Consider the following 21,120-nt stretch of genomic DNA (forward strand, 5'->3'; position numbering starts at 1 on the left):
CAAGGGCCATGGAGGAAAATACAGCAGGCCGGGCGAGGTCAGAGGCAAGGGCCATGGAGGAAAATACAGCAGGCCGGGCGAGGTCAGAGGCAAGGGCCATGGAGGAAAATCCAGCAGGCCGGGCGAGGTCAGAGGCAAGGCAGCTTTACAAGCAGAGCTTCTTCTACATTTGCCATTTGGTTGAGGATCTGGAATGAGCATCTAATGCCACCGCAGGGCAGGCCCCAGTTCACACTGACCAGCTGGTGCAGCATTTATTGTGTTTCCTTTCTCCAACTATGTTCTGAAAAGAGTAAATAGAAAACTCCAGAAAAAAGAGCCCCCAGCTTTAGAGTGCACAGCACGCTGAGCAGCCATCGCCCTGCCCCACCCAGGACAGCGCGCCACACGGTAGGTGCTACCTGTCTAATACTCACTGACCTCCACCCCAGCTCTCAGACTGCCTTGGTAACTCAGTGCAGAGTCTAGGTGAGCCTAATTTCACTTAAGAATGGCCTCCAAGCAGAAGGGGCAGAGACACGGATAATTTGAATCTGCCTAAGAAAAGCCCACGTGTTTCCCTTTAGAGGAAAAAGTGAAAGTTCTCCACAAGGAAAAAAATACTCTAGGCTGCCAAGATCAGACATATAATGGGGTGGGGCATGCCTTCTAATATAGCATACTGTCACAGTCAGGCCTTATCACTGTTAATCTTACCATGCCTAATCTGTAAGTTAAACCTAACAGCTGTGTGCACAGAGGGCCCAGTTTCTGGCTTCTACTGCCCTGGGCATGTCACCTGTGGGCAAAACCCCCACAGTTCCAGATGAGAGTCTACTTGCAGACGAGAGGGGGGTTCTACCCTCCCACAAACAGTTCATAAGGGGCTTTGGGTATGTCATCATGCCTGCTCTCTCTGGGCCTCTCGAACAGTCAAGTCTGCCTCCTCTCAGGGGTCTGCCAAGGGGAAGGGCAGAGACCCTGGTGGCATTCTTGGCAGTCATGAGGGAAACAAGGTACCATGTCTATGGAAACACTGTGCAAGATGCTGACAGGCTCTGCTGAGAGAAAGGCCACCTTCCTCCAAAGGTGAGTCTGGGAGAGAGGAGGGGCAGGAGCATTGTGGGAACTCTCAGAAGAGACTAACTACCCTGAGTTCCAGCTTCGGGGCTTCAGAGAGCTCTCTGCCCTCCTGCCCTCCCTCCCTCCCGCTCCACCTGTGCCTGCAAGCTCACTAAGGTACTTGCTACCATCTGCTGTCTCAAAACCCAAGGGGAGGAGATGGATCCCGTGCAGGCTCAGTGGTGGGCTGCGGGCTCGGAGGAGAAGCTGTGGGTCTGTGGCCTGCCAGGGAAGCCAAGTTGCCATGACCTCCACGGGAGGGGGAGTGTCCCCTCCTATCTAGGCTACTAAACAGTGCTCTCAAGCAGCAAGAGACACATACCAAGAATGTCTCCTTTGCCACCACAGTCCCCTACACTCACGGAGTCCACATGGGATTCCCCCAACACAGCCCAGTTCATCTTGGCCATAAAACTGCAATCAATACAATGGCCTCTCCCTGCCTTCCTCACTCACTTTTTTCACATTCTGACAGGACTCATGGTTTAAGCACCAGAAGTCAGTCTACTGTAAAGAGGTGTTCTCTGTCACCAACAGTGGCTGTCCGCAGCTCCACAGTACACCTTCCCCCCTCCCGCCCCCCCCCCCCCCCCCGGAGACAGGGTTTCTCTGTGTAGCCCTGGCTGTCTTAGAACTCACTCTGTAGACCAGGCTGGCCTGGAACTCAGAAATCTGCCTGCCTCTGCCTCCCAAGTGCTGGGATTACAGGCGTGCGCCACCACCGCCCGGCTTGCATTACTCTTCCAGAGACCGTGTATGCACACGTGGAGCATGGACAAGTGTCTGAGTTTCCTCTTTCCTCCCATTTCTCCGTGTTTTCCCACAGCTGTCCAGGGTTCCAAGTAACCTCGTTGCTGACAGACACTGAGCTCTCTCAGGTCTGCACTGTAGACTTGTGTCAGTGCCCACACCGGCCATCTGAAACCCGAGACTTCACAGGGATATGGGTCAGAGGAAGGCATGGTTGTGATTCTGACAGAAACTGCCAGACTCCCTCCATGGGCTTCGCCAGTCCACCCACCAGCCACACCATCACTGCCTGTGTGTGCGTCAGACGGAGAGCCTGCAGGCTGGGCAGCCACGGAGTGCTCCCTCTGCTCCCTGAGCGCTGCCGGATGTGGTCCGCGTCTCCTTTCCACACAGGTGCTTTCTTCCATTTTTGTACTTCACATCTTTCCCTCCTCGCTTTTGAGGACTTTCCTGTTCCTAGTCCTCTGTGACACTCACAACACTACCTGTCTTTTCTCTCAGTTCTACTTACAGTCTTAAGCAGTATGCAGGTGGTGTGTGTGTGTGTTCACAGACGTTTGCCTGCATGTTCTTTCTTCCTGTGGGTTCTGGGGTCTGTGTTGTGGTTAACAGGATGCCCGCTCTCCATCTGAATTACACAGGCTGCCCCACGGTGTTCACAGTCATCAAGGACTGCCTTGTCTGCTGGGGCATCTGTGTGTGCTGCAAGGTCCCTCTATCCCAGACTCTGCTCCAAGACTGCTGAGGTGGGTGAGGCTCTCAGCTGGCGCCTGGCACGCAAGGCCTCTGCCCTACGTGGGCCTCCCCACCTCCCCTGTGTGGACCTCCCCACCGCTCCATCTTTCTAAGGCAGCCAGGCTTTGCTCTTCCTGGCAGATGTGAGGTGCAGCCTTCCCTACTGCACTGCATTCCTATTAAGTCCAAGTCCATCTTAGGAGGAAAACGTGGTCAAGGAGTGACCTCCCACAGGGAGGGACAGCTGCCCACACAACTCAAATCCCTAGAGAACACCTTTCCTAGGTGCTGCGATCAGCAAGCCACACTCGCGTTAACTCTCAGGCGACCACTGCCCACTGCCCACCCTATAGGAAGGTGGCTGTACCAAGCCGGCAGTTTGGCCACTGCCCACTGCCCATCCTACAGGAAGGCGGCCAGCCCACTGCCCACTGCCATCCTAGAGGAAGGTGGCTGTACCAAGCCAGCAGCCCGGCCACTGCCCACCCTACAGGAGGCGGCTGTACCGCACCAGAAGCCCAGCCAGGACCCCAGCTTGCTGAATCAGCCGCGTCCCTCCGCACACCTCCCACGCTTGGACAGCACAGACTCTTTCTGCTGACATGGAGACCCTGAGGCCCCCACGCAGAACTCTGCCCTCCCCGGGCCCAGAGACACCTGTGGCTCCCTGACAGCCCGCCCTTCACCCTCACTGCCGCTGCGGCCCTGCCAGGCTCGCGTTAAGAACATTTTATTGCCCCTGGTTTTCATTATTAATGAAAAGGGACCAGAATGATCTTTCCTAAAGTTCAGAGAGTCTATAAAGACTAGGAGCTGAAATGCCATTTTACTCGTTTTAGAGATGTGTGATACAATTCTGTCTGTGGCAAAATGAAGAGAGGAAAAACTCAGATGCGAAAGCCACTGCATGGCTTCAAGGGTAAGGGGTCCATTCATGCCCTCACACCGGCTCACCACCTGCCTCCTGCCCACTGCCCGCCCACTCTGAGAGCAGGCGCTCCTGAGTGCAGTGGACTTTCCTCACCGCGCTCCTGTGTCCGGAAGGAAACTACAGGGCCAGCAACGCGCCGGCTCCAGCCGGGAAGGAAGGGAAGGGAGACGAAAAGCTCTGAGAACTGCTGCGTGCGCTGTTCATTCACTCGTGTGCATGAGGGACAAGTGGATGCACGCGGGGACAACTCCCCGAGTCACTCTCTCCTCTCACCACGTGGGTCCAGGGATTAAACTCAGGTCACCAGGCTTGGTGGCCAAAGCCTGCACCCAGCTGAGCCAGCTTCTCGGCCTGAGTAAGCTGAGAGCTGGCTCAGCTTCCAAGGACCTGCTGTCCTTCCAGAAGACATTGAGTTTGCTTCCCAGCATCCATGTGGCAGCTTACAATTGTCTGTGACTCCAGGTCCAGGGGATCTGAAGTCTCCAGCCTAACACACACACACACACACACACACACACACACACACACACACACACAGCAACACCACGGCCCTGATGGCTTTGTGAAAACAAGGGCCAGCACTGACTGTCCTACACACCTGAGCATCTCTGGGGCCGCAGCTCTGAGCCGCGGCAGGGCACAGGCCAGGAAGCAGTGGAGCACCGAGGAGGCAGAGACAGGTGGATCTCGGAGTCTGAGACCAGCTTGGTCTACATAGCAAGTTCTAGGACAGTCAGGGCTGCACAGAGAAACCCTGCCTCAAAATCTCCCCGCCCCCCCCCAAAAGACATGGTGGGGGACAAAGTACCATGGCTAGAAGGGGAAGGGCAGCCCTGTTATCTCCCAGGCACTTGGAGAAGCAGCCTGGGCAGAGGGGAGCTCTCCAGCCTAGAGGCTCAGGATTGGGCAGCTGTGGAGACATTGGCCACAGTGCAGGGCAACATCTCCAAGGCTCTGGAACTATTCTCTGAACACCAACACTGTTAGTTTCTTGCACTATACCTCCATCAACAGAGAGATCCTCTGAGCACAGGAGAAGAGACAAAGCAGTCAGGAATGCATGTAGGACCGCAGGCACAACGCAAGCGATCGAGCTGAGAAGTATGGCTCTCAGCAAGAGCCCTCACCAGCTGCAATCCCCCTGCAGAGACAGTATGCTCCAGGGACTGCATGTGGGGGCTGGGGGCCTTGCAAGCACAGGGCAGGGCAATAGCCTACATCAGCAAGACATGGGCGCATCCCTCCTGGATCGCCAAGGCTGGAGCATGCTTCTATGGTGGTAGCCTCTCTCCTCAAAGCAGCCCGCCAGCTCTTCTCAGACCCTAGAAATTAAATGGCAGGAAGACAGGCTTGCTCGGTAGGCCCTGGACAAAAGCCAGTCCACAAATCAGCACCTGCCACAGTGCGGAGTCGCTTGGTCTTTTGTACAGACAGCAACTGAAGGTACTTACTGCAGGCCAAGTTAAGCCAGGCTGGCTCCAGCACGAGGCACACAGAAGCACCTGGCTGTGGCTGGCACCGTGGATAGACGGAGAGCTGACATCTAGACGGAGGATAGCAATGCTCTGTGTGCACAAGAGGTGAGCAGCTCAGACAGTTCAATTTCAGCCCTTCTTCATGATGCTGATTTCTGGCAGCTTATTATATACTGGGCGTGTTATGTCACACATGAAGGCAAAGAACCTTAATACTAAGCTACAAGCAGCAATCATAGCCAGCAGACCCCAGGCCTGGCTTCAATGTACTTCCAGCGAGACACAATCTTTTCTATTTTCCATTGGCCGTATGTTGCCAGCAATGTTCTCTCTAGGATGTAGGACAGTGGGTAGTATATCCCTTGTCACAGCTGAGGGACAACCAACTCTGAAGTCAGGTGCAGGGTAGTGTGAGCCCAGGAGCTGAAGACCAACTCAGGCAACACAGGGACCAGGTCTTAACAAGGAGGTAAATATAGCTCAGGGTAGAATGTATGCCTACCATGTTACCAGGCCCTGGGGTTAACCCTTGACACCTTAAGAAAAGAAAAAAAAGGAAAAAGAAAGAAAAAGAAAAGCCAGTTGTGGTGGTTCATGCCTGTATTTCTAACCCTTGAAAGGCTTGAGGCTTAGCTGGAGTTTGAGGCCAGTCTGGACTATAGAGTAAGACCTTTCATTCACTAATTTATTCATATATATTAATTTATTTTATATTATTTAGTTTGTATATTGAATAATACACACACACAGAGACACACTCACACAGATACACACTCACACAGACACATACACTCTTTCACACAGACATGTATCATCCCTATGGAAGAAAAGACAACCTGTGAGACAATGGTGCTGGAACAAGTGAAAATGCACCTAAAGTCATGAGCATATACTGTATGCCAAAGTCAGTGCTACATGGGCCGGCCACACACACACACACATACACACACACACACACACACAGCAGCAGCAGCAGCAGCAACTACATAGATAAGCAGATTTCTTCTGAAAACAGGAAACACAGAAGTCTTAGAGTTTGGGATGGACAAAGTCATAAAAAGTGGAGGTCATAAAAGGCAAAACAACTGACAAAATGCTTATTAACAAAAGGCGCCATCACAAAAATAAGCAGGCAAGTCACAGGCTGGGAGACAAGAGATGCAAATGGGGTGGGGGGTGGGGGTGGTTGTTTATGGGGACGGGGGATGGGAACACAGGAACAGCCTGATGACTCCACCTGGCAGGACAAGGCTGCCTTTAGAAAGGCAAAGAGTGCAGGAGTCTTCATGAAGCTGTATGACTGACCGGTAAGAACCTGGAGACGACAGGGCAGGAGAGCCGGCTCAGCACTTATGAGCACTGGTTGTTTTTGCAGAGGACCCAGGTTCTGGTCCCAGCACCTACACGGAGGCTCACAACAGTCTGTAACTCCAGTCCCAGGGGAATCCCATGTCCTCTTCTGGACTCTACAGCACCATACATGCAAGTGGTGCAGAGATGTACACGCAAGCAAAACACTCACACATATAAACATACATGCAAAGAACTTTAAACCTGAAAATATGATTGACATCATTAGTCACCGTATGAAATGCGAATTCAAAGAACAGTGAGGCCCTGTCACATAAATGTCGGCACCGCTGGACACAGACTGAATACCACATCCCAGCAAGAAGTGGACTGGCAAAAGAATAGAACCCTGAAACTCTCATAAGGGAGTCAGCGAGGACGGTGCAGTGGGTAGTCACTGCCACCATCTCATGGCCTGCATCCAATCCCCAGAACAGGTAAGAACGACACCAAGCACATAAACGACCAGGCTGGTGAAAAGGCAGAGCTGTGCTAGCAAAGCACACACACACTTCACAAGAATGAGGCATGTAGGAAAAGGCGCAACGACACTTTAGGATAACAGGAAACACACACACACACACACACACACACCTACATCGTGATTACACAAAATAAATGAGTTATAATTTATCAAACAGGATACCAAAAAAAAAAAAAAAAAAAACCCAAAACAACAACACCAACAACACCCCAGGATTTTTACTGCATGTATATTATACTTCAGAAAAGTGATTATAGGGAAAATAATTAAGATGCAGAAAGCAAGGACCCGGAGAGATGGCTCAGTGGTTAAGAGCACTGGCTGCTCTTCCAGAAGTCCTGAGTTCAAATCCCAGCAATCACATGGTGGCTCACAACCATCTGCAATGGGATCTGATGCCCTCTCCTGGTGTGTCTGAAGAGATCAATGGTGGTGTACTCATATACATAAAATAAATAAATCTTAAAAAAAAAAAAAAGATGCAGACAGCAGAAACTTGGCATCCAGCAAGTCCATGCTAGACCCCACCCAAGCATGTTAGCGGGTAAGATCTGCACACGCATGCTCTCAGCACCCATAACAGGAGCTGGGGCCACAGGAGCAGCTCAACAGCGGAGTGCCTGCCCAGCATGTCCCACTCACATTCCACAGGAAGCCAGAAGCACGGCCACAAGACCAGCCAACTGTACATCAACTGCTGGAAGACCCAGGACCTCCCATACAACGCAACGCTGACCCTGAGGGGAAAGGATGCTGTGATATGGGTGACCTCAAAACCACTGTGTCAACGAAAAGAAGCCAGCACAGAAATCACCCACTGTGGCTCCATTTACCTAAGACATCCAGAAGAGGTGAATTTATAGTGCCGGTTGCCTGGGGGTGAGGGTGGGAACCATGACTGAGTGGGAGTGGATCCGAAGGGTCCTGCAGGAGGAGCGTAAGAATTCTCTAAAGCTCGCCTATGACGATGATGATGACTGAACCTCTCAGTCGAGTTACTAAAAACCACTGAATTCTACCACTGGGGAATGGGTTTGTGATGTATAAAGTATACTCCAATAGTTCTACAAACTGTTTAAGGGGCCACTGAGCGGCTCCAAGGTGAAGGCGTTTGCCACCAAGGCTGAGGAGCAGAGCTCCGTCCCCAGAACTACATGACAGAAGGGCAACCAACTGCTACAAGCTGTCCCTGACCTCTGCACATGCATGCGCCCGCACACAGGCACACAGACACAGAGACTCAGAGACACAGACACAGACACACAGACACACACACACACACACAGATATTAAAAATTAATGATAAATAAGATGGAAGGAAACAAACCTGAACTCAGAACTGACAGCAGACCGACCGGCCGACACAATGGGCCCGGGCCTTCATCCCCAGCACCATGCATAACAAAGACCATGAAGCATCTTTCTAGAAAAGACCGGACAGGAAACGGCCATGGATGGTGAAAGTGGGTAGGTACAGGTGGATGCTGCGGCCTTTTCCGTTTCAAAGGGAAATGTAAGAAGGCCAAAGGCCTCCTCCCACCAAGACGTACCAAGTTCAACGCATCAGCTCTCTCTCCACTTTATGTGGAAGGCAAAAGAACAAAGACTGAAAATACATTATCTGACAGAGAATACAAAGAACTCCTCTAACTCAATAACAAGACGAGCAACAGGCAGGAGACCAGAACAGACACATCCCAAGACAGACGTGCAGGTGACCAGCAAGCACGCGAAGGGGCTGCCCTGACCAGGCACCACAGGAAGAGAAAGCCAGCCTTGGGAGTCAGCCCTGCACATGCATTGACGTCACGGACACTCCAGGCGGGAACACAGCTGCTGCCGAGGCTGGGATTACTGGTGGGAGCTGACGCACGGTAACTGCTCTGGAAAACGGTTTACCAATTTCTGATAAGGTTAAACCTACACTTAACATACAAACCGGCAAATCTCGGCACCCACCCGAGAGAGAAGCACATAGAGACGTGTACATGGATGTTCACAGAGTTTTATGCATAATGGCTCAAAACTGGAAACAACCCAAAGTCCATCAGCTGCTGATGGAGAAACGTGTGGCCATGCATCCTTCCGTAGGGTGGGGATGGCTCGGCAGAAAATGAAGCAGCTTCTGACAGGCCCAGCAGCTTGCACTGCGGTGGAGAAACCAGCCGCTTAAGCATCTAGACCATATGATTCCATTTATACAGAGCTCAGGGAAAGGAATGCCTAGCAGGTGACAAGGGAAAGCAGTGCTGGGGCCGCCCTGGGGGCAGGATGGGGGTGCACTGACTGGAAATGCGGCACAGGGGAACCTTTTGGGGTACTAGAAACATTCTGCAATGCAGTGATGGTTACATGACGTGCACACTGCACTCAGATGGTACAACCACAGCGGGTGCGTTTCAGCTCATGCAAAGCCCCCTCGTCAAGGTCCCAGGCACACAGCCCGTGCAATGTCCTCTCAAGGTGAGCAGTGGGCGAGAGCAAAGCCAACAATGCAGGAGCTAAGTTTTCTCCAACCTGTTAGTGGCTGAGACCAAGGGAGAAACGCGACCTAAGGATTCTGACACAACCTAAAAAACACATGCCTGTAGCAGCTGACTCATGCAGAAGAACCTAACATTCACATGTTATAGAGTGCTAATAAAGCAGCAAGTCCTTCCCTCCTCACACGCCATCCAACCCTTTCCAAACCCCACCGCAGCTAGGCGCCAGAGCCTGCACAGGCCAGGAACAGCCCCCGGCGGTTAAGTGTTCACGTTAGCTCCAACAGGTCCCTGGACCTGGATGAGAAGGTGGGCGGGGTTGGCTTGGACAGAGAGGCCCCCAGGGCCTCCCCATTTGTCAGCCTCCCTTGTAGATGGGAAGACCACACAGCCAGCTCCAGTCAGCAAGGAGGAGATGGGCGGGACATGGCAATCTCCAGGTATCCGCAGGAGGCAGCTGGTCCTTCTCCTTCCTTTAGGTTGTCAGATGGCAGCAGGGGCTGGGGCAGGTGGGCAGGACAAAATGGACACCAGTCAGCTGTCAAGGAAGCAGACCCGGGTCCCTAAGGACTGCAGAACCCCCATGGCTGGCTAGAGAGCCTATGCTTGGGGAGCAGAGAAAAGCCATTTTCTGAGATGTAGCAGCATCGCCTTAGTGGCACGCAGAGCCAGGCCAAGCCTTGTCCTTCCCAGGCTCTGCTGTCTACCTACCCTTCAGAGTTCCCAGCATCGCTGTTCCGACGCAGTGAGCAGAGACTCTCAAGACCACTGCCACACAGCACAGCAGGCCTACTCATCTGGCCCTTCCCCAACCCCCGCTCCCTTCTCCATCAAAGGGTGACCGCCTGAAAGCAACCGTGTTCCTTACTATTTCCACAGCTGCCCACAGCCTACACAAACTGAACATGGCAAAGGCCTGGCTGATGGCACCGTTACCAGGGGCTTCTTCTCAGTTCTCAAGCACGTCTCCACCATGGTTCACCCAGACAACAAGCGTTTTTAGATACCTGCTAAGTCAGAGCCGAGGGCCATCAAAGCCCCAGGGCTCACAGATCAATAGAGAAGACTCCGAAACACGTGCTTCCGTGCAGTGTGGTGGGGAGCAGGGGTGGTGAGAGCCATAGGCGCCTCCATTAGGTCAGGGTGAAGCACTGGAAAGAAGCCCTGAAGAAGTGGACAGTGGACTCCAACAAAGGCAACAGGGAGGGCAAGAGAGGCTCGGGCAGACACACCCCCATTTATGCGCCCATAAAACAAGTGATTTTAACATTGGTCTAAGGACAATTTTGTTAAATAAATGAAACTTCCGAAACAATTGGCTGTGACAAGTGGCTGGCTGTCTTCTGTTGGTGTGGGCTTAGCTGTCATTTTGCCCTCCCTCCCCCTCAGATGCTCCAGCTTCTAGGATCACTCGGAGATCCTTAAGGTCGTCATGTAGTTTCCTGTCTTCACGCTCTTGTCTATCCTGTCAGATCACTGAACCCATCACCCGTGGGGTCAGTGAAGCATCTGCTCTCAGGGCCTCCCCTTCCCCTCTTCTGCACCAGCCTCCTCCCGCTCCTGCCTCCCAAGCACTGCCGAGCTGGCTTAGCTGTCTACAGAGCGCAGTCAGGCCGGGTACAGTTTGCAGCTTGCTCCCAGGTGCTCTCGGGAGGTCGTAAGAACTTCTAAGTCTAGGGGAGACCTTAAGCCACTGTGGAGTCATGCAACCCAGACCCTTCCTCTCCTTCTGGCCTCGACACCCAACAGTTTGTTTCTCTCTGCTGAGGCTTGTCACGCAAGCCAACAGGTCAACCATCACAGACTGGAACTATATACCCAGAACAACTCTCTCCTCTTTCTAAGTTGACTTTCTCAAGTCTTCAGCAGTGGAAAACAGACCAAGGGATCTTGTTAATGACCTATTTGTCCCAAGGGTCAGGCACAGTGCCTGGTACATGGAGTCACTCAGTAATGAGTTAAGATAATCGGGATAAGTGAGCATTACTAAAGAGGGTTGTAACTGAAACAAACTCAGAACTCTCTCTCTCAGGACTTCTAATCAAAGAATTCAAAGCTCCGTACCAGCCCCAGGTATCTCTGGTCTATTTTAAGAAGAGGCAGCTAAGGCCCGCTCAGCCTCTGAAGGTGCTCCACTGCTCACTGGGACCAACCCTAGGGCCCAGTGCTGCCCCACAAGACATCACACCAGCCCTTGCTCCTACCTCAGAGCCCTTTGGTGCTTCTCTCTCTGGGGAAACAAGACAAATCAGCTCAGCACAACTCACAAGTCTCAGCTCGCCTCGGCATGGAGCAGGACCCAGAGCCTCGCTCACGGGGCTCGCTCGCTTGTGGGCACACTCCAGTCACAATTCAAAGTCAAACAGAACAAAGCCTAAAGGAGAAACACAATCAAGTTTCTCCTGGTTCTAGCCAGGCTTTCCCTGAGCTCTGCCTGACTCTCTGCAGCCTGAGGAGTACTGGTTTACCTCACACTAGGTGACACCGTGCCCCTCAGGTGTCACCTCCTGACACACTCACAAAGCCTCCTGAGCGCCTTAGCCCATATTGATTTTTCTCTTTTCTGTAATCTTAGAGAATTTTTTTTGGTCGGTATAATTAATTTTGGCATTAAATCAGAATGTCTGATATTATTCTCTTTTTCTTAAGAGCTTATAAAATTCTCAAGGATCGTGCTTTGAAACTCTCACATAATCCAGGGTTGAGCATCTGGTAGGTGCTTAGCCTGGGCTGAGCAGGCACTAGACTGCAGTTCTCTGCATCACTGGCGTTCACCAACGTTTCAAGGTCAAGAGCCAAGGAGGCACCAGGCAGCCCCGTGGCCACCGAGCTAGTGTGGTCTGCACGTGCCAGCTCCTCGGAGGAGGGGTGTGTGTTCAGGAGAGACCAAGCTGACACGGAGGCACTCGGGGCTTGCCCTAGGGAAGCCCGTTTTCTAGACTTGGGCTCAGAGATGGGAACAGCTGAGAAATGGAAAGGAAAGGGCTGTGGTGGGTCTAGGCACACAATCAGCAGGACCACATATGAACAGAGGCCATAAATCCCTTGCAGACGCAGACAATGCCTCGGTGATAAGTATGCAGATTGCACACCTAGTTCAGAAACTCCCCTGAGTTTGGTTGTAATTAAGGGGGTTAGAGAGGTAAAAAAAAAATATATAAACCCAATTAATCATTTAAATATTTAAAGTCAGATTTTTCCCCCTCACTCCAGGATTAGTATATTTCATAACGCCGGCAGCCGACAGCCCTGCTTTTTCCTGGGGTTCATTTTAGAGCATGTTTAAACTAGTCAGATTGAGTGATGCTTCCAGCAACTAATCGCATGTCAAATAAAAGATATTTTATGTAATAAATTACCGCTACAAGTAATTCAAATGTCATTTATCAGTTTTATTATCAGTCAGGCAAAGTCTTGTTTCTCTATATTAATCAAAATCAAGCTTCCCCCCCTCTTTTTTTGTGAGCAGTTTTGACACCTCTTGGCAAAAGTATGGAGGTGAAGAGAAGAGTCACTCAGGAGCTGAATGGAGCCGTGTAACACCAGCAAAGACTGAGGCTCCGTGGTGACAACTGAAAACTCCAGCATCAAAAACTGTCATCGCCACTGTCTCTGCGCTAGCATCAAATCAGGAGGAGGAAGCCTGTCTCTAAGAAGCCGGCGTGTGCCACTCTTAGACCAGGAGACTGAAAGTCTCAGCCTGTAGTCCTGAAGGAGGCTATAGACTACACCGCTGCCGCCCAGCCCGGGGAAGCGATCGGTTAACTCTGCACTTGCAGAAGGCACGCAAGCATAGGACGCTTGATGCCAACTCTGTGACCAACCAGAACAATTTGTTCCTGGCAGGAAGTTTTCAAGCAGTGGAGAGACCTGTTTGGTATTAAGCCATGGGAGGGAACAGCTGGAGCAGAGCAGATGTGCATCTTAGAAATGCTGCACCCAGCTGCCACTGCCTATCCTCAACAAATCCCATTACACGGCTGGGCTCAGGGACACAACTCAGGAAAGTGTGGCCACTTACTTAGCCTATGGTTAAAAAGTCGTTTCGAGCCTGAAGCCTACACAACAGACTGATGGGGTTTGGGCTAGGAAAGAGAAGCGAGCCCCTTGATCACCAGCAGCAGAAGCCTGCTCCTGGGGTCTCAGGGGCCTTGAGCCAGTTGCCCAGCCAGGCACAGAGGGACAGGACATGTGTGTGTGTGTGTGGGGGGGGGGTGCGCGCGCTCTGACTTTGTCACTCAGCTTATGCAGAAAGCAAAATGACTCTCTAAATACAATGATGATGCCCAGCAGCCCAGCCTTAGCTGGTCCCCTGGTCCCTGGTCCCTGGTCACCTCCACCTGAGCACAGGAGACCACCATGCTAGCTGCTGAGGGGTAACCACCAGCCCAGCTGCGGGCAAGCCTGGTCAACATGCTGATAAGGGGAGAAGGAAGAGGAGTTCAGAACCCACCATTTTTAAATATACCCTTTAATATCTGGCCTTGAACTCCCTTTTAAATTACTTTTTCGAAAAAGCTAACACTTCTAGACAAGTAAATTGAAGATAATTTTAGAAAAGATATTTTGAAAGACAATAGGGCCTGTGCTGAGTTATGTAAAAAGAAACCAACATAAACTATTTTCCATAAGCTTTGGAGACAATTTTAACTTTTTAGACTCTCCAAGTGACTAGAAGAAGGGGTGATGGTCCTGTCTGGATGGCAGCATTGCACTGTGTCTGTCACCACAGCAAGTTCCATTTAAAACAACAAACTCCCCAGCGTCCAGGATTCCTTCCATGTGATCACTAAGGCACCTTTATATTTAATTCCCTTAGAATCTGTCACTCCATGAATATACATGGTGGAGTCGGGGCGAGGGAGCAAAGGTTGGCCTAAACCTATGAGTGGTCAGGCCACCTCCATGGGCCAAGAAGAGCCCCCTCTCAGCCGCCATGCGTGGGATAGGAAGCCAATACTCGGTATCACGGGGACAAGATGTAAGGGGCAGAGCCAATCATCTGTGTGACTGCAGCGTCTGAAACAACACAAGCGGCTGGCTCCTTCTCCCCTGCCACCTTTGTCACACACTTAAACCGTGCCTGGGAGAGTTTGAGTGTGCCACTTTTTTATTCTTAGAACAACTCAAGAGCTTTCTGCATCAAATGGAAAAGCTCCCCCAGTTGGCTGAGGTGGGACCTTCGGAGCACTGCTCTTAGCCAGTGCCCTCAATCCCAGTCCAAGATAAGCGGGACTTGGAACAGAGACTTACTGTATGGCTGCGGAATGAGGTGAGGGGACTGGACAGGGACCACTGGGGCAGCTGGGCCCAAGGGTGAAGGCTCGTCGGTAGCAGTGCCCGACTGCTGGAAAGCCAGGTGGATCTCTTCATCCGTTAGCCCTAGAGAGAAGAGCAGAAGACACAGGTGAGCATCTCTCACCAGCATCCACCCTCAACAAAATCTTCCTTTGCAAGCAGGCCCTGACGGCCACAGAGTGCCTTGCTTCGAATGTGCTGCCTCCTTGATTTCAGATTCTTGGGAACCTCTCTCTGTCGCAATTTAACCTTAAGCGACAGAATATTAGCCTCAACACTGCTTCCAAATGTGGCTCATTCAATTTCCTTAATTTATCCTTGAGTTTATTGCTGCTTTTGAAGTCGCTCCGTGCTGCAATTCTCCATTCTTCCCCCGAAAACAGATACCATCAACTGCAAATGTGGCTCATTTTAATCTGTAATGGTGTTAAAAAAAGAGGGGAAAAAACTAACAATAATGCACGAAAACAGACAGGGAAACAAAAAACTAATTATTGGGTGAGACGACTAATTAGTCTAGATCGTTTCCGAAGACGGGAATAATTTGCTTTATTTTATGACAAATGCAGAAATAAAAAGAAAAATCAGGACTGACTGTGATTAGTATGAATGGGATATAGAATGTAAAGAAGAAAATAAAACAAGAAAACAGATCAAAACGAGACCGGGCCCACGCTTTTGGATGACTATTGCTCCAGCCTATCCCAGGCTGCCTGGATCGCCTTTGGCTAGTTTCCCCCCCTCCCCCTTTTCAATCCTCCAACGCTCTAAACTACACTGCACACGGGGCATCAGGAAATCGCAGGGCGCCATCTGCAGTGGTTATAGCATGTGGAAAGGACTTTCCAAGAAGGAAGGGAAAGCCAGTGAAAGTCCAGGCTCCTAACCCAGCAGGCTGGGAGCAGAGAGGCTCTCAAAGGGCCTGAGGCCGACTGGGTGACTGGGGTAGGAGTGGGGTGTGGAGTCCAGGCTTGTAATGGGATTCCTACAGGGCCCACTCAGGAAGCAATGGTGCATACAGAGATCTATTGCCGGGGGTGGGAAAGCAGGTGAGAGGTCACTGCCAGCGTGCAGAAGACAACTCAGCTGGTCCAGGCTGTTCCGGGAATCCCAATATCCAGTAGAGCCACAACACAGAGCTTTTAAAGCAGGGCCAAGAGCTTTTCCACATCTGGTCGGCAGCTCTCTCTCCATTAGAGGCCACAGTATGGTATACTTGCCCCTGGGGGTGGATGAAGCCCAGGGCGGGTCTGAGGATCAGCATCTTCAAAGTGTGCCGCCTCGCATGCTGTGCCTCGCACGCTGTGCCTGGGGGCTCATGGTGTACATTAGTGCTTTAGAGCACAGCTCGGCCGGGACCATACTGGCCTTACTCAACGCTGGCCACTCCTCAGACTTTTCACGCCCCACCTCGAATGGTCAAGGAAGTGCCTCAATTCTGCAAAGTGGCCCTTGAGCTCGTTTCTTTCACGCAGCAACAGGACTTCCTCTTCACACACAGGAACCAGGCAGAAGCAAGCAAGCATTGCTGCGGGTGGGTCTGTCGGTCTGTCGATCTGTTGGTCTGTCGGTCGGCATCCCTGGGTAGAGGCTGGGGATACCGCAACAGCGTCTCGGACAGCACTGGGCAAGGCAGCCCCACTTCTTGCCACAGCTTGCCCCAATGGGCTGCAGTTCATTGTTTCTTCTCCCCAGACCAGGAATAGGACAGACAGACAAGCAAACTGGAGGACATGGCAAAACTGGAGGACACGGTTCCCTAGAGCCCAGGCCACTTGGGCTCGTTCACCTGCCAGTCACTGCTGACTGCTCTTCCTAAATAGGAGGGGCATACTCTCCAAGCCTGGGAGCCAGCTCGCGGGTCTGCTGCAGAGCACAGGAAGCAGCATCAGCACTGTCTGCTGGTCACTGGTACACCGCGGAGTTCTCTGAACCTGGCGGATGGATCATGTGCCTTGTCAGCTGCTGGCTGCAAATGAGGCTGATTCTCCCAAAAGGAGCATTCAGTTGCACTCTCATTTCCCTCTGGCTCTTTCAAATATAAACAAGTACGATAATGCTTAACGCTGGGGAAATATACAGCAAGTCGCAGGCTGCGCCTCAGCCTCGCAGGCTGGCGCTGGTTAAAAGAACAGGACCCTCCGCCAGCTGCTCTGCCCTCTGGCCCCACGCTTCTACCAAGACAGTTTTCCTAATAAAACACAGCTTGCATCCCTATGGACAGACGGACGAGCCCACCAGTGAGGCGGTGGAGTAAACACCATCAGCGCTTCTTTCCGGGATCTTGCTTCTCATTTGATGCTGTAACTCCACACTGGCTGCAATTCCAACATACCTAGTTCTCCAAGAAAGTCAGGGGCTTGATTTAGTTTCAATAAACGAGTCATTTTTCTTAAGAAAGGAGAGAGAGAGAGAGAGAGAGAGAGAGAGAGAGAGAGAGAGAGAGAGAGAGAGAGAGAGAACATAATTCTGGAGTATTATCCCAACCATTCCCGGGGTGTGGTGAAGACCACCTAGACCAACTTATCTTGGAGAACAGCGGCGACCAGAGTTACAAACATGAGATGGGAACGTCACTCTTAAGCCTATCAAGGTTTAGAAGGATTAAACTCCTTTCTCCCATGGCACCCTGGACCCTACCTGTAGATGACAGCCAATCCCAGTTCCTCAGACCTGCAAATGGGAACTGGACAACATTTTACCAGCGCTAGAGTGATAAGCATGGCATCCTGACTTCACCTGCCCCAGACGTCCCTCAGAGACCAGCACTGTGTTCCCCACCCCCTCTCCCCACCCCCATCCCCGCCCTCCCTCTGGCAGCTCTGGCGAGTTTCAGGACTCTATTTACAGAGCTAAGTGTAAGAAGACCACGTGGAGTTGGTCACTTCTCTCTGGATCAAGACTAGCCATCTACCCAGCAACTGACTCCTGGTACAGAGACGACCCTCCCTCTAGGACCCACGCACAGACATCCAGATGCCCTGCCCTCCCCACCAGATAAACAATGCAGATCTCTGATTGAGACCTTGCAGAATCCAAAAGGTTAAAAGGAATAATGAAGGAAAGTGCCAATTGTAAGTGAATTATATTTGGCTCTGAAAGCCAAGGAAGGCAACGGCTATATTATAAAGGCATCTCTCTGCGCTGTTTACCATCACCCTGACTAATGCAGACCTTTTTTGTTGTTGTTGTTTTAAATAATCTCATGCAAATTAGACACACACACTTCCTTCCAGTTGATTGCTATCTGTGAGGAATAATCTAATCGCAAAGGGACTGAGCGATGGCTGAACAGAACGGAGAGCAGAGGACTTGCCCTCCTGCAGGCAGCAAGCAAGCCTCCTGCTCCTCCCTGTCTGCCTTAGGAAGAGTGCGTTCATTCTGATGAGGCTACACTTTCCTCTTAGCTAAGGGTCGACCGTTGTTATCTGACACCACTAGGACTTCGCATTTTACTTCTCCCAGTAACTTCCCTTCTACCGTGGGTGATTCTTCTAGAGTTCCCACCCTACCATCTACTACTAGTAAAGAATAACTCTAACAAAGTCCTGTCCACTCACTCTCTCAGGGAAAGAACTAGAGCAGTGGCCAGGGGCTGGGCTGGGCCCAGAGAATGCCACCTCGCCTGCAAAGCTGGGCTGCCTAATCTGCAAAGCCCTCCAAGGTCCCCAGCACCTTTCCTGCTCTCTTGGTTCTCTCCAAACTACTTCCCAAAACATCAGGAAGTTACCACTGCTGCCCCTGTGGAGATACAAGACCATGGAGTTCTTCTCCCTGGAGGGCTGCCTTTAAAAGAACAGAGAAGGAGCAGCTTGGCAGTGACCACAGAAGGGCTCCACTGCCATCGGAACCACACTCAGGACACTCACACCTCCCTATTTTTATCTCCTAGCAGATAAACAGTCTGCTTTCTTTTCCTAAAGATTTCTATTAGAGAGCAAACAAAAGCCAAAGATGGTGCCTGTGTGCGTGTGCAAGTGTGTATGTGAGTGCGAGTGTGTGTCTGGTGTGTGTGTGTGTGTGCGTGTGCGTGTGCGTGCGTGTGTGTGTGTGTGTGTGTGCGATGCCCATGTCCTTTCCCATCAGGCTGATGGTTTCCTGTGGGTCTGGCTACACAAGGACTTCTGAGAACAAGCAACTCCACACTGATTACAGTGCCTGCTGGGCACAGCTCAGGGCCTGACTCTGGAAACAGAAACCTGACAGGCGACAGCAGTGTTCTCTGCACTGTGCAGGGCAAGCAACCAAGACAGAAGGGCTAGGAATGGTTTGAAAATATGCGAGGTAACAAACCCCGGCAGCCCCTTCCCGTCTGGACAAAGCTTTATAATCAAACTGTAGAGCATGAGACAAACATGGAGGGGGAGGGTGCAAACCCCAGGCCAACAGCCAAGGGTAGCAGCGAAGGACCCAGAACTCAGATCATCTTCCTCAGTCCACAGCCCCTCTGCTTCTGAGTCAACCGAGACTCTGAGGCTGAGCAGGGTCACCTCTCTCAGAGCACAGCCAGTCATCTGCCTGGCACATTCCGGGAGGCACGAGACAGGAAGACAGCTGGCTAAAGATATTCCCCAAATTAAAAGAAAAATCAACTCCCTCGGAATGGGTTCAGGGAGGGAAAAGGAGAAAAGTATTCTTATTTTATTTTATTAACATTTTGTTGGAACAGTAGAGTACAATAAGGACTCTTGGAGCCTCTAAAAGTCGTTGGATGACCTGTGGACCCCTATTTCCCAGTGCCTTGTATAAAATTGAATTTTTTAAACATAAATTACACGTAATGACGACACTGTAAAAACTAACAGTAATGGAAAGCTGTGCTGTATTTCATTAGCCTGTATTATTCCGTGCCACCTGATCCAGCCGGGCCTTGTTTATGAGTTAGTGTGCTAGCAGATGCCGATGGAAGCATTTGCTTCGACCTTGCTCTTCTCATTGGGGCATGAAATTACGACGGCAGCACCTTGATATTACAGCCATAAATACAGTAAACTGCAAATTTAAGCCAACGGCTCCTATTGTCTCTGAACATAAAGCTGATCGGTATTTATTTAAAAGGAGAACAAAAAAAATATTATATATCACCTTGTTTATGGGGCCACCCCACCCACTCTCTTATCCCCTCCCCCAGCTCCCCAACCTGTCTAATCTGCTAGGTTAAAATATTAAGCAAATAAGCCAAAGCTTTCTTCTCTGCTGATAACTATTCCCCAAGCAGCAAGAACCAGTTTTTGAGAAAAACAGTTCTAAGTATCACTGCTCTGAATGAAAAGTTGCTCCTGATACCCTGAAACTGGATGCTCCCTCAGTATCCTTCTGAACATGCTCCGTAGAAAGGCTGCTTCAGAAACAGCAAAACACTGCCTCCTGCCACCCAGGGAAAGAAAGATATTTACCCACAAATGTAATTCTCATCTCAGCACAGAGAGCTCAGACCTCTCATTAAAACTTGCACCCATCCCTTCCTTATCCCAGTGAACCATAAAGACAATACATCCTTTAAATATATCAAATGTACAAGAAACTAAGCAAAGGCGTGAGGACACCGGTCTCCCGGGCAGGCGCCTCTCCCAGTAAATCACTAGTAAGAAGCCAGTACACCGCGTATTTCACTGCCGGCTTACAGACTACAAGACCTAGCAGGAGACAAGATGGGGCTGCTTTCCTTGTGTCAAGGAAGAGGGTCCTTGAGGAGAGAGGAGCTGTGGACACTTGGCCACAACTAGGTGTGGAACTCTCAGAAGTTAGTGGCCAAAACCAGAAAATCAGCAGGCAAGCTCAGAAGCCCCCACTAACACAGCACACAGGAGGACCATTCAAGCCGTGAACTAAATGCCAGTCGGGGCTTTAATTTCAAAGCAAACAGGCTGGGGTCAGAGGGCTTAGAGCTCAGCAGTACAATGACACAGGCAAACTAACCGAGATCAAAAGTTTCTGTACACTTTTGGCAGGTTATTTCACAGGCAGATGTACTCTCTTGGAGCCCTAAATTATAACAGCAACACCGGGCTTAGCGCCTTCACATAAGGAGGGAACTTTCTATAAAATTTATTGAGTGCCTCTGGGGAGCAGTATACCTACTGAACAAGACGGAAGGGAGCTGCCCTCCGTGTTATACACACTGGGACCTCTGCGTGAAAGACCGAGCGGAGCTCCAGGCAGCAACCATGATGTCTATTTCTGATCTGTACAGTCTAAAGACAGCCCCCACTTTCCTTTTAATCCCTCTCTGGCTATACTGAAGAGTAACAAAAAGAAGGGTTACTTCTGATGTCTGCCATCAATTCTGGAGAATTACAGACTGCTCCTGTCACAGAGGACAGCCTCTAACATGTAGGTCTTTAGCAATAGGCTGAGGCAGCTGAGGCAGCCTCTTCACAAGCCAGGGGAAGTACAATTATTTACAAGCCCAAGGCCTGGTGAGATTTTATAAATGTGGGAACGTCCAAATAATAAACACTTTAGCAACACTTAAACTTACCCATTTCAGAAGAGACTGTGACAGTTGTTTGT

General features: G+C 50.9%; 1 protein-coding gene across 1 annotated transcript in view; it reads right to left on the reverse strand.

Annotated features, from left to right (window-relative positions):
* The window catches only part of Pex14 (peroxisomal biogenesis factor 14), a 139,693-nt gene that overhangs the window by 10,319 nt on the left and 108,254 nt on the right, over positions 1–21,120 (reverse strand). Inside the window, exon 4 of the mRNA XM_052178166.1 lies at positions 14,563–14,691. Coding sequence (XP_052034126.1) covers positions 14,563–14,691 — 129 coding nt within the window. The remainder of the gene's footprint in view (positions 1–14,562; positions 14,692–21,120) is intronic.

Source organism: Apodemus sylvaticus, chromosome 3 (assembly GCF_947179515.1).
Source record: "Apodemus sylvaticus chromosome 3, mApoSyl1.1, whole genome shotgun sequence".
In the NCBI taxonomy this organism is placed as follows: domain Eukaryota; kingdom Metazoa; phylum Chordata; class Mammalia; order Rodentia; family Muridae; genus Apodemus; species Apodemus sylvaticus.